The sequence below is a fragment of the Heterocephalus glaber genome, unplaced genomic scaffold (genome assembly GCF_053883595.1).
Source record: "Heterocephalus glaber isolate CG9 unplaced genomic scaffold, H.glaber_assembly_v1.0 deba00000071, whole genome shotgun sequence".
In the NCBI taxonomy this organism is placed as follows: Eukaryota; Metazoa; Chordata; class Mammalia; order Rodentia; family Bathyergidae; genus Heterocephalus; species Heterocephalus glaber.
In genome coordinates this window covers 18,951,378-18,964,420 of record NW_028258137.1, presented here as the reverse complement: position 1 = coordinate 18,964,420, position 13,043 = coordinate 18,951,378, and the positions used below count along the sequence as shown (strand labels likewise).

Here is a 13,043-nt window from a genome sequence, read left to right as displayed (position 1 = left end):
CCTCCTGGGATTTTTTTTTTTTTTTGGCAAAATGCAGTAGACGGGAAGATGGGAATAAACTGGGAATATGAACTCAAACCGCAGATGAGACTTGGAAGAGCATTAATGAAGAGGATACTACATCTTACAACTTTTTTTTACATCTTATAACTTTTATCAGTATGTTTTCAAGATGTGGTGATTACATTTATAGATTTTTTTTTAACATTTTGAAAAGTTATTCTGAAGGTTCATATAGGTAAATTGGGCAAGTGGTGAGCAGCTTTGTTGTATTATCAGCAACATGAGTGCTTATTTTGTGCCTAGCATTATACTTTTTTAGACAAAGTCTCACTATGTAGTTCAGGCTGGCCATAAACTCACTATGTAATCCATCCTGGCCTTGAATTCATGGCAGTCCTCCTGCCTCAGCCTCCCAAGTGTTGGGACTACAGGTGTGCACTGCCATGCACAGCTACCTTTGATTCTTAAGCACTTTTAAGTCTCTTGGGTCTCTTTTGAGGAACTGAGGATTAGAGGATAAGAAACTTGCCGAAGTCCACATAGCTGAAGTGGTACAGCCACTCTTGTCCAAACCTAGAAGTGTAGACCTCTACTGTTTCTTTTATGTTGAAATGTTCTTTTATACTTAAAGTTTTCCTGAAGTTGCGTACTTTTTTTTGCTTTTTGAGATAAGGTCTTACTGTGTAGCTAAAGCTGGCCTTGGACTTGTGGCAACCCTCGTGCCTCCCAAGTGCTGGCATTGCAGGTGTGTCATCATGCTCTGCTTGAAGCTGAATGCTTTTTAAGAACTCTTTTTTTTGTTTGTTTTTTTTTGGTACTGGGGATCGAACTCTGGTCCTTGCGCTTGTGCAGCAGGCAGCGAAACCACTGAGCTAAATCCCTGGCCCAAGAACTATTTTTTTAACATGCCTGTTGGACCAGCCCTCACAGTATACTTGCCTGATAGGTGTTTATAATTTTCTGCTGACCCTGATTTTAGTTTTTTTTTATTATTAGTTTTTTAATGGATTTGTGACAAGCATATTTCTCAGTCTCATGTTAAGACATAATTTCTGCCTTGTGTCTCCCCTGGCCTTAACAACAGGGAGAAATAGCAGTGACTAAGGAGGCTGGCATTAGTGCTAATTGTTAAGTTAAAAGTCCATCTTTTCCAGAGGTGCTGACTTTGCCTCCAGCTCTGTGACCTTGGGAGTTTCACTTATCCTTCTTGATCTCAGGCTTATCTTTATGGTGAGAGTTGAACCAGATCTCTGAAGTACTTTGCTACTATTCTATGTTGTGACTTTTAGCCAAGTATGAACACAAAAGTGAACAGCCCATTATCTGGAAGTAGTACATACTCACTGAATTCCACCTGTTTGTAATTATTAAGAGCATTTTTTCCTATAAAGAGTTATCTTTTTGTCTTTGGCCTTTTTTGGGGGACAGGAGTCTCACTATATAGCTTAGACTGGCCTCAAACTTATATGTAGCCTAAGCTGGCCTTCCATCTTGTAATCCTCCTGTCTCAGCCTCCCAGGCGCTGATATTATAAGCATGTACCACTGTGCCAAGCCTGTGAAGATTGTTTTGATGACTTGAATAATAAAAGAATAGAGACCAACCAAAAATGTTTGCTCATTTGGACACCCCTGTTGTTCACTATTTCTGTATACCCCTGGCTATTCAGGGAAAATTCTAACTAGGAAAACTTCATTTGCTGGTTGGTAACTGTACTTTGTCTCTCCTTTGGAGTCATCTAACAACTGCCTCTTAGAAACTGAATTTGCTATATTTTTAGGTGATGGTATACAGAAAGAAAACAGGAGCAACCAGTAGTAAGAGGTCTGTAGTAGTATGTCTAGATTAATTCTTTTATAGATTTTTTTTAAAGCCAAGTATGGTGGTACATGCCTATAATCCCAGCACTATAGGAGGCTGAAGCAGGAGGACCACAAGTTCAAGCCCATCCTAACTGATTTAGCAAGACCCTGTCTCAAAATTAAAAGTGTAAAAAAAAAAAATGGGCTGGAACCAGTATGGTGGTGCAAGCCTATAATCCCAGCACTCTGGAGGCTGAGGCAGGAGGATTGCCATGAGTTCAAGGCCAGCCTGAACTACATAGCAAGACCCTATCTCCAGAAGGAGGAGGTGGTGCTAAAGATGTAGCTCAGTGTGAAGACCCTAGGTTCAATCCCTAGTCAAATACATAAACAAAACGTCCAGGATGAGGCTGATGGATGTCATTTTATATTAAAACTGTAATGTTAATAAAAGGTTAGAATCAAGTGCCCATGTGGATTGACTAGGGAGAAAGACTATGGACTTGATGTTTTAGGTTGGTAAAGAGACCTCTATGTGGACATTTAGTCTATCTTATTAACAATAGAGGAATTCCTTTTAAAATACCCTACATAAGAAATTGCCAGAATAGGAATGTCAGAGCAGGTTATCTAGTTGTGGGATTTCTGTCCTGCGGAAGGTATTTCACTGAACCTAAGTCTGCTTCTGTGTTTGTCTCCTTCACATAACAACCTATACACCTTCCCTCCTAGCTTTTTTTTTTTTTGGTACCCGGGATCAAACTCAGGATCTTGCACTTGTGAGGCAGGAGGCAGGACCACAGAGCTAAATTCCTGGCTCCCTCCTAGCATTTTTTCCTTCCAGTCCTCAGCTTGCAATCATCCCTCTTCTCTTCCCAATCATTCCCATCAGGCTTCCCCTCCTGTTTTTGTTCTTATTCTTGACTACTTGTCTTTCTGTTCCATCTTACCATCCTCATTCTTTTTTTCAGACAGGGTCTCCAGTAAGTTTTCCATACTGTACTAGAACTTGGGCTCCTCCTCCCCCAGCCTCCTAGAGTTCTGGGATTATAAGCATGCATAAATGTTCCTAACTACTCATTCTTGTCATCACAAGGCAGACAGAAACTAAATTCACAAATAGCAGAACAACTTTACTCCTGATCTCCATGATTTTTATCCCCCCTCCTCTAATAGAGATTCAACCCAGGGCCTTTTCACTGAACTGCATTCCTGGTCCTTTTTATTTTTTATTTCTAGACAAAGCCTCACTAAATTGTCCAGGGTGAGCTCCAATTTGCAGTCCTGCCTCACCCTCCCATAATACAAACTCAGCTACAAATACAATATTTTAAACAAATAAACCCCAGCTGTTTCTGCACAGCTATAACCAGTAAGGAAAACTCCAGCTGCTGGTGACTATTCTTTGTCACCCATTTGGAGCCATCCTATTATTAATATAATTTAAAAATTATTCTTTTGCAAGCCAAAAGCATAACTATTCTTTTCAGAGTATTATTAGTAGGTTAGTAGTGATTTATAAATATGTAATAGGGATTGATTTTTTTCAGTGTTTCTTCATTGCTCACTCCCTTTCTAACCTTCATTGACTGAAACTAGATGCTTATATCACCATCTGTGATTCTGCAGAATTGATCTGTCCTTACACCACGCTTAGCATTGATTGTATATGGAACGTAAACTGTTTTTCTGATGCATGTACATCCATTACACTTTTAGTCTCCAACCATGGAGAACAACTTTAACCTGAGTTCATACTTAATTGAAAGGAATATGCTAAAATTTGGCCAGTGTGTAATCTTCTAACAAAAATAGATAAAATCTGCTAGAGAAATACATCAAAATTTATAAGAAGGAGTTAGTGAAGGATTGTATTTGAAAGTAAATGAGGCAGCTGTTGTTTTTGCTAAATAACATAAATGATGACATAGCTAGCTGTAGTTTCTGATTAAATTTGACTTTAGGACTGGGGTTGTAACTCAGTGGTAGAGAACATGCTTAGCATGCACAAAGTCTTGGTTTTGATTCCCAGCACCTAAAAATAAAAACCTGATCTTACAGTAAAAATAAAATGTGTTGAGACTTTGGTTTTGAAGGTCAGTCATATTCATTGTCTAATAGCTGTTGTAGATCTTTCTTTGTTTTTGTTTTACATCTTTTTCTTTTTTTGGTACCGGGGATCAAACTCAGGACCTTGCAGCAGGCTGCGGAACCACTGAGCTAAATCCCCGGCCCTTTGTTTTACATCTTAATCAGAATGTGAGCTAGGTGTAGTTGCACTCAGGAGGCTGAAGCAGGAGGATCGAAAGTTCAAGGCCAGCCTCAGCTCTAAGGCAAGTTCAGTGATGGCCTAGGCCATATAGTGAGAACCTGTCTCAAAAAAAAAAATTAGCATGTGATTTTGTGCTAAGTATGTTTCCAAAAATGATACAGATGATGCTATTAATACACAGTTCCATTTAGCTAAAGATACCATATAGGTAATTGCAGTTAACCTCAGTTGCTGTTGTATAACAGTTGCCTAACAACATGAACATCCAGGTGAACTGAGTGTGGCTTGGACTAGAATAAGAGTGGTAGAGGTATTCAGAAATAGTCTTCTTAAGGACATATTTAAAGGTTGAGCCATCAGAATTCACTTTTGGATGTGAGAGAAAGACATGTTGTTAAGAATAATCTCAAGAGGGCTGGGGATTTAGCTCAGTGGTTCTGCTGCCTGCCTCAAAAGCGCAAGGTCCCAAGTTCAATCCCCAGTGCAAAAAAAAAAAAAAAAAGAATAACCTCAAGGGCCAGGGATTTAGGTGATTGGTGCCACGCCTGCTTCACAAGTGCTGCAAGGTCCTGAGGACCTGAGTTCAATCACGGTACTGCAAAAAAAAAATAATAATAATAACCTCAAGGCTTTTTGCCTGAACAGTAGGTAAAGTGAAGTTGTCCTTATCTAACATGGGAAAACTTGTGTCAGAGGAACCAGGTTCTGGATACAAACATACTTTTGTCCTTGACCAACATTTGGTGGCATTAAGAGCTTATGGGAAAACACATTAGAATTTGTAAAAGAAACAAAAAAAAACATCATATGTGTGCCAGAGAGACACTATGTCATATAAAAGGTTTGTATTAGAGTGTCATGCACAATGTTGTTGCTTTCTAGTAAGTAATTTGCCCTAGGTAGTTTAAGAAGATGTTCATTTTACTATCAATCTTGTTAAATCCTGAGTGTTTTTAATTATCAAACTGCTTAATTGTTAAATACTGCTATTAGGATACTTCTGGGTATTAATAAGTTTTTTACTTATAAGACAATACTTTATCCATAGTAATTCTAAATTATATTTTTCAGTTGTGTAATTATAGATCATATACTTACATGACTCCATTTCTTATCTATAAAACAGGGAAATAATAGCACCTATGTCTTAGATTGTTGGGAGGGATTAATATTTTTGCTGCCAAAGTGACCACTGTTGGGAAGGATTAAATTAGTTCATTTATGGAGAATACTTAGAGTTGGTGTTCAATAAATATTAACTGTTACCAAAAGGAAAAACTTGTTTCCATGATTGGCTATGCTATGTTAACATTAAACCCTCTAGTTCCAAAACTGAAAACATAGATATTTTTGTTCTCTTATACATAGTACATATTTATGGTAATACTTTTTAAATGTAAAATGATATTTATCCATAGTTTTTAAGGAAACCAGCAAAATATGTCATACATAATTTTAATTGTTCTTTTTTCTGTGACCTGTGAAGACATTGGCTGAGAAGTGCTTGGTTGTGAACTTATGTGCTACTTTGTCTTATATTTTACATATATAGCATTTTGATTTTTAAGCTGCTTTCTAACCCTAAATTATTATTTTCTCATTGCAGGCAAGAAGACAACAAGACCCTAGTCCTGGTTCCAACTTAGGTGGTAGTGATGATCTCAAACTTCGTTAATAGTAGCACAGCAGATGTGCCGACCATATTCACTTGCTGCTTCTAGCTAGCAGGAATATTTCATTATAAGACCAGAAACTGTGATAACTGGAGGTACTACCACCTGTTTCTCAACCTAAGGCAGTAAAAGACATCACAAACTGCCGTGGTTTGCACTATGATTATAATACCTGCATTTCTATTTTTTATAGTGTGTAGCCAGTAATAATTTGAAATTGTTTTCTATGCAAGCTTACCTTGTTGGCATTATTTTAGTTGAGTTGAAACTATCTACTTGTAAAGGTCTCTTTCCTTCCATTTTAATTTAAAAGTTCATGTCATTTAAAAACAAATTAAAATTTATATCAGAGGGTTTTCTTTAATCAGTTGCTCTAATTTTTTTTTTTGTACTTTAGATTTGTTGGCTATGCAGCTTCTTTTTAGATAGGGATTCTTGGATTTGTTTTGTTTTCCTACTTTTCCTTTTGTGTTTTTACAGTCTACAGCATTTAAAATTGTTGATGTGTTTGCATTATTTACAAACTAAAAACCTAGTAGCATAGAACTGTCTACCACAGCCTTCTCACACAGGTTTACAATGGTTAAAGTTGCAGTATCCTTTTAAATACTAATAATCAGTACTCTTTCTTTCCTTTTTAAATACAAAATTTTTAAATTGGTGTTAATTCTATAATCTACCCCAAATGTTTTAGATTCTGTTCCATAATCATGAGTTTGGGTGAAGATATTCTCCATACATGGTAATATTCTACTGAAATGCCTAAAGAAGTCACAGGCTGGCTTCTGTTTTATTCAGGGATTTTTTTAAAAAGTCAGTTGAAAAAGGGATACTGGAGCTTCTTCATGTGTATAACAGCTTATTAAACTGGAGACAGTGATGAATCAGCTACAAAGGTGATACTGTATTAAAATCATGTTTAAGATAGCTGCTTTGGTGTGTATTTTATATTGCATGCTTTTGTAAAAACAGTACTGGGTGATGAAAGATTAGTCTTAGAGAGAAAATGTTCATCTGTGCAGAGAATACATTTTCTTCCATTATTCTTGGAAAAACATTGACAAGTGTATATGATATTTTGAAAAAGGACTATTAATATAGCACCTTTTAAGATGAATTAGTGTGGAAATATTTTTTAAATGGGCTTATGTCAAATTAAGTGCAACTTTGTTTTTTGTTCGTTTGTTTTTTAATACAAGACTGGAAAAAAGTGCTAAAGCATTTGGCACACCATTACCAATACTTTTCATGGTCATACTCATTAAATGTTACTACATTTCTGAATTTTTGCAAAAATGTATTTTATCATAATAGAATAGCATTATTTTAAATAGTTCAAAAAAATGACACTTAATTCAGAAAATGAAGTATGAATAAGGTCATTGCATTTAAGGTCAAAGCATATAATATACTTGATTGATGAAGGAGATGTGACTTTCATTGTATATAGGTCTTATAATTCATAAACAGATGTCCTGTATCTCAGAATAAAAATATTTGTTTATGTATTTGAAGTCATGCATGGTGTAAGGAGTGTTTAAATTGTTATTAAACAATAATGCATCAGAAAAGACCATGCATATCTTGTGTAACTAAGTACTATGAATGAATTTGGTGTTTGTTGTTCAACTCACATGTTTACACACTCAGTGCCCTGATTTCCCCTGAGGGAATCACCTTTCAAGTGATCCTTACAGTGGTGTTTTAAGGTTACTTTAATCACAGAGCTCCTTGTTTTTTTATTTCTGCACTTAATTTTTTTTTAATAACATGATGGTACATTTTTCTCTATTGTTTCTCACTAAGGGCTTTCAGTCCACCAGTAAATAAGGTCAAATGTTACAAGTGTCCCTGTTGCCATCTTTCTGTAAATACTGAATTTTTCCTATCTTTTAGCATGGCGTTGCTTCTGTCTGTCTTAATGCTGGCGTTAAGATCATAAGCCCTTTTTCTCCAATAGTGAAGGCTTTGAAAACTACTTTTTTAAGTTATTGATGCAATTTGATATTTTTTTCATACTCTATATTTAAACAAAATTTTACATCATTGCATCATCTTTTCTAAATTCATCTCCATTAAAACTTGCCTTAAGCTACTCATTTGCTTTGCCACCATTAGCCATACTGTTTGTTTGTTTAATTTACTTTCACAATAAACTTCTGTGTAGTGAAAACAGCCTCATGCCTCTTCATTGACATAATCTGATAATTTTGTCCTTGTGTTGGTTATGACATGAAAGTTATTTCAGAACCTTTGATTCTTTTTACTTTGCCAAAAAAGACAGCAACAACAGTGACATCTAGTGGTCACTTCTGCTAAGAAGACCTTTTCCTTAAATGTAGAGATTGCAAGGTACAATGTCATAATTTCCCAGTGTATGTAATGGTTTTCAAAATCTAGCTTTATTTTATCTATCCTGTGAAGTAGGACCATAAAACAGTGACATTAGGGGGAAGGAAGAATATTTAATTTTTATATACAAATTTGTCCCACCTTTTTTCTTTTTTTTCTTTTTGAGGCCCAGGCTAGCCTCAAACTCCAAATCCTCCTTCCTTATCCTCCAGAGTGCTGGGACTAGAGGCATGTCCCACCACATCTGGCAATAAAGTAGTGCCATCTTGCAAGCTAGCTTTGGAACTATATACTTACTTTTTTGTATTGGCATTATATCAGGTTCTCTTAGCATGTGGCCTGGCATGTTTCTACACCACAAAGTTAAGCTTTTTAGTATAGAAGCTTGGTCCACTGTAAGGAACAAATTTATTTATTCACCACAAGACTTACTACAGATGACAGAAATACTTTTAAATGCTGAGTTGGCACCATTACGGAAATTTTAACAAGATTCATACTCTGATCATTAATTCCAAAAGAGCAATGACAGCATGACTTTAATAAGCACATCTCTTCTAAAAACAGATATTAGGATATGCTAGTTCTGAGATGCTTGGTTAAAAATCTCTTAATTTATGCTTCTTGAGACAATAGGGAGCTTTTCAAACTATAAGTCTTAATCTATGCTGCATGCGTAACACATGACCCATAAACCTGGCAGCTTAAACAATATTATCTCAAGAGTTTGTGTAGATCAGGAATCTGGAAGTAGCTAGGCTCAGTAGTTCTGGTTCAGTCTCATGTCAAAGTCATCCTGGCACCACACCTGGCTAAGGCTCATCTCTTAATATTTTTGTTTCTTTGTTTTGACACAGGATCTCAGTATGTAGTTCAAGCTCCCCTTGAATTCACTATCATAACCCAGGCTAGCCTCAAGCTAGTAGTGATCCTCCTTTCTCAGCCTCTTGAGTGCTGAGATCACAGATATGTGTTACCACAACTAGCAGGGCTTCATCTCTTGAAGGGCAGAATGTTCAAGAATTTGTGGGCATATTTTTAAAGCTACCATGGCTGTATTTCCATACCTATCTATCTATATATATACATATATATATAATCACAGTATTTACAAGACAACTTTGGTGTCTTAATCTTCAAAAAAAATTTTTTTGGTACTGGAAATCAAACTCAGGACCTTGTGCTTGTGAGGCAGGTGCTGCACCACTAAGCTAAGTCCCCGGCCCTCTTCCAAACATTTTTTAAAGGAGAGGTTTCAAACTTCTACAGGTAGGTGTCAAGGCCTGATTTCCCTTGTATAGCATCCACTTCTTTTCTGTCACCACCATCATACATATGACACAAAACATTCCAAGGTTAAAAAATCGTTGAGTGGGGTTATTGGAAATTGCAGCTTAGTATGTTTAAATATAGGATACTTTAAAACAAATGGGTCATTGTACTACTTACCTCTCAGCTTTTGATTAGAAGAATTTAAGCAACTTAGAGTTAAGGTCATCATTGACCTAATAACTGGGTTTCAGAAACAGGAAGTGAGAGAAGATGCGAGAAGATATAGAATGGTGATGGCAAGCCTTTTAGAGATGAGTGTCCAAACTACAACCTAAAACCCACTTATTTATTGCAAAGTGCCAACACCACAATTAATGTAAATCCTGTGGTTTTAGTTTAGAAAAAAATAACTGCTACATTAATATGTTTTGTTTTAAAACACATGCCGTAAATTCGCCACCACTGGTATAGAGGAAAACATTGGATTTAAGATGATCATCTAGAGTCACACTGCCCGTATGGTAATATGTCCATTGAACACATGAAATGTGGCCAGTACAATCAAGGAAATGAATTTTACTTCTACTTTCTTTTTTTTTTTTGACAGTCTCACTTTCCCAAGCTGGCCACAGACTGGAGAACCTCCTGCCTCAGCCCCAAGTAGCTAGATTACAAATGCCGGATTAAAAATACTGGATTATAAATCATCCAGCTGGTCAGACATTGAGGTAGAATTCTAGAATCTGAGTATCTAACCTTGGTACAGCTAATATGCAGAGATTAATATATAAAGGAGTGAAATAGGGAAAGGAAAACTGCAGGAAGCACTTCCATTCAGGAGAAGAAAGAAGTGACTGGTCAGTAACAATATATTATGAGGAAGACCATTTGAGGGTCCTGAAGGGGCAATATTGTTTGTAGGCTTTTGAGCTTACATTTCCTGTCTTTGGAGTTATCACATATGACAGTTTTACTATAGGACTGGCATCCTTCCTGCCTCCAATGACAGCTCTGCTAGCCACTTTCCTGAGTGACAGCACCATTCATGCAGCTACCCAAGCTGGAAAACTTTCTTCTTGACTCCCATTCTCTCTCATCTCCCATATCCAGTTAAATCCTCCCAATGAATTCCATCAAGTCTTCATCATTGCTTTTGAGGGGCATGGTTTTTTGAGACAGTGTCTCACTGTGTAGTTCAGACTGACCTTGAACTCACTGTGGAGCTCAGGCTGGCCTCAAACTCATGGCAATCCTTTTGCCTCAGCCTCCCAAGTGCTGGGATTACACACATGCGCCACCATGCCTAGCACTATCCAATTTTAAAATTTTTTAGTTACAACGCATTTACTTATAGAGTAAACCAGACACTTATAAGTGCTGACCCCCTAACAAACCTGTAAGGTAAGCGATCATTTTACAGATAAAGAAACTTGAGGCATGGAAAATTTAAGTAACTTGCCCAAGACACAAAGCTATGTAACAGGAATTAGTGAGACAAGAGTTAAGATTCTACTAGTAAGGATTGCAGCCCCCAAATGGAGTCTGCTGAGGACTGACCAACCAGGGTCTTACTAAATATCTTACTAAATACTGAATGTTCTTCAGCTGTCAGACTGGTCCCTACCCCTAGAGCATGATCAGGCAGGCTCAAGGGTGCATGAGCCTTGCATGGATGCTGCATGAACACTACATAGATTGGACCCTAAAAAAATATGTGGTCTCCTATAGGACAGAGGTTGCTACACAATGGCCAGAGCTCCCTTCTAATATCCTTAAAAACACCTATAAAAAGAACCCTCACAGGTGCCGAGGATTTAGCTCAGTGGTTCCGCTGCCTGCTTCGCAAGTGCAAGGACCCCAGTTTGATCCCCGGTACCAAAAAAAAAAAAAGAAAAGAACCCTCATGGGTATGCTACTCAGAACCCCCTCCAAGCTAGCTGGAACTTTTCTTTCCTGCTTTTACATCTTTTACTTTCTTGCCTTTGTATCTTTTAAATAAATTTGCTTATACCCTACCACCGCTGTGCAAGGTCTCATTCTTCATCACTGTGGAACACCATTCCAGCAATCTGGTAATAGCTATTAAATGGCAGAACTGCAATTCAAATTTTCAAGCTAGACATGGTGGCACATGCCTGCAATCGCAGCACTAGGGAGGCTGGGGCAAGAGGATCACTGAGAGTTTGAGGTCAACCTGAAATACATAGGGAGACTCTGTCTCAAAAAAACAAAAGAAAATTTTTTTTTAATACATGAGTTTTACTGTGCTGACCAGAGGTTGTCCCTGTATGGCTGGCTTGGAATGCTGCCACGACTACCTGTCTTCCTAAATCCACTTTTTATTAGCCATTTCAGTTCTTTCTGAATAACTCAACCCTTGGTTTGGGGAAATGGCCATTGAAGCACTGTCTCCTGAGATGGTCCACTTCCCAAGTTACCTCCTGCTTCTGCTCAACCATATCCCAAAGCTGTCATTCTGGCCTTTGACAAAAACTTGGGTGGATCACACTTAAATGTGCAAAATGTGCAAAGGTAAACTTTTGTTGGTGACTGACATTGTTCACAATCTACCTCTCTTGGGCCAGGGATTTAGCTCAGTGGTTCTGCTGCCTGCGTTGCAAGCGCAAGGTCCTGAGTTTGATCCTTGGTACCAAAAAAAAAAAAAAAAAAAAAACTACTTCCCTATTACTGAGGAAATTTGTTAGCGGCCTCCCCAACCTTTTTTTTTTTTTTTTTTTTTCCTGGTTTATCCAAACTGAAAAATCCTTTTTAGGGCCAGGGATTTAGCTCAGTGGCTCCACCACCTGCCTCACAAGCACAAGGTCCGGAGTTTGATCCCCAGTACCAAAAAAAAAAAATCCTTTTTATTTTGTTATGCGGAGGTATGTGGCTTCTCTCCCATAACCCTACTCGGAACAGAAATGTGAGAACAAAAGGGCGTAATAATAGGATCTCTGGCTATTTACCACAATGAGTGACCACAAATCAGAAAGAAGAAAAAGGAAGATAAACGAGGGGTGGGGACAACCCACTTTCCTGTCTCGCTTCTGTCTCAGACAGAAGCTATCTTTCTCTCAAACTTTTCCTACTCTTAAAAAAAAACCCAAAAACTTCAAGCAGGCTTTTATGTCTCCTATGGCTGGAAAAAAACACAGGCCATGCATTCCCCACCCCTTCACACCCCCCATACTGGGAAATAAACAGGAAGCAGTTCCAAAGACTCCCAAATTCCCCAGCCTAGAGGGGAGAGAGGGAGGAAGGGAGGGAGAGATGGAGGGAGGAAGAGAGGGAAATGTATCTAAAATTTGTCTGGTTTCCTGGCTGGCTCACAAAATACATTACCAGGTTTGGGGTGCTGGAGTCTGCTTCTAGAGATAGTTTCTAGGTTAGAAACTAACTAAACTTTCTGTCCTGAGCAAAGAATTGGTCAGGACAATGACCAACAGTAACAAAATTTTATTAGAGGTAGGAAAAGAAATAGGCTCTATCTCTTTGTATCATCAACTCCTGGCACTGATGTCAGGTCTAGGCCATCCTATCAAAAACCTGCTTGAGGGCTGGGGATTTAGCTCAGTGTCACCGAGCCTGCCTTGCAAGTGCAAGGTCCTGAGTTTGCTCCCCAGTACCCAAAACAGAACAGAACCTCTGATCTCTGAGTCTTGCTTCCTA

General features: G+C 37.9%; 1 protein-coding gene across 6 annotated transcripts in view; it reads left to right on the top strand.

Annotated features, from left to right (window-relative positions):
- The window catches only part of Cbfb (core-binding factor subunit beta), a 59,889-nt gene extending 51,966 nt beyond the window's left edge, over nucleotides 1-7,923 (top strand). For all 6 annotated transcript variants that reach the window (XR_015448954.1, XM_004843071.4, XM_021256917.2 and 3 more), the window contains one exon: nucleotides 5,684-7,923. Coding sequence is in view for 3 of the 6 variants with exons in the window: in XM_004843070.4 (XP_004843127.1) it covers nucleotides 5,684-5,752 (69 nt within the window). In the remaining 3 variants the exon portion in view is untranslated. The remainder of the gene's footprint in view (nucleotides 1-5,683) is intronic.
- The last annotated feature ends 5,120 nt before the right edge of the window (nucleotides 7,924-13,043 follow it).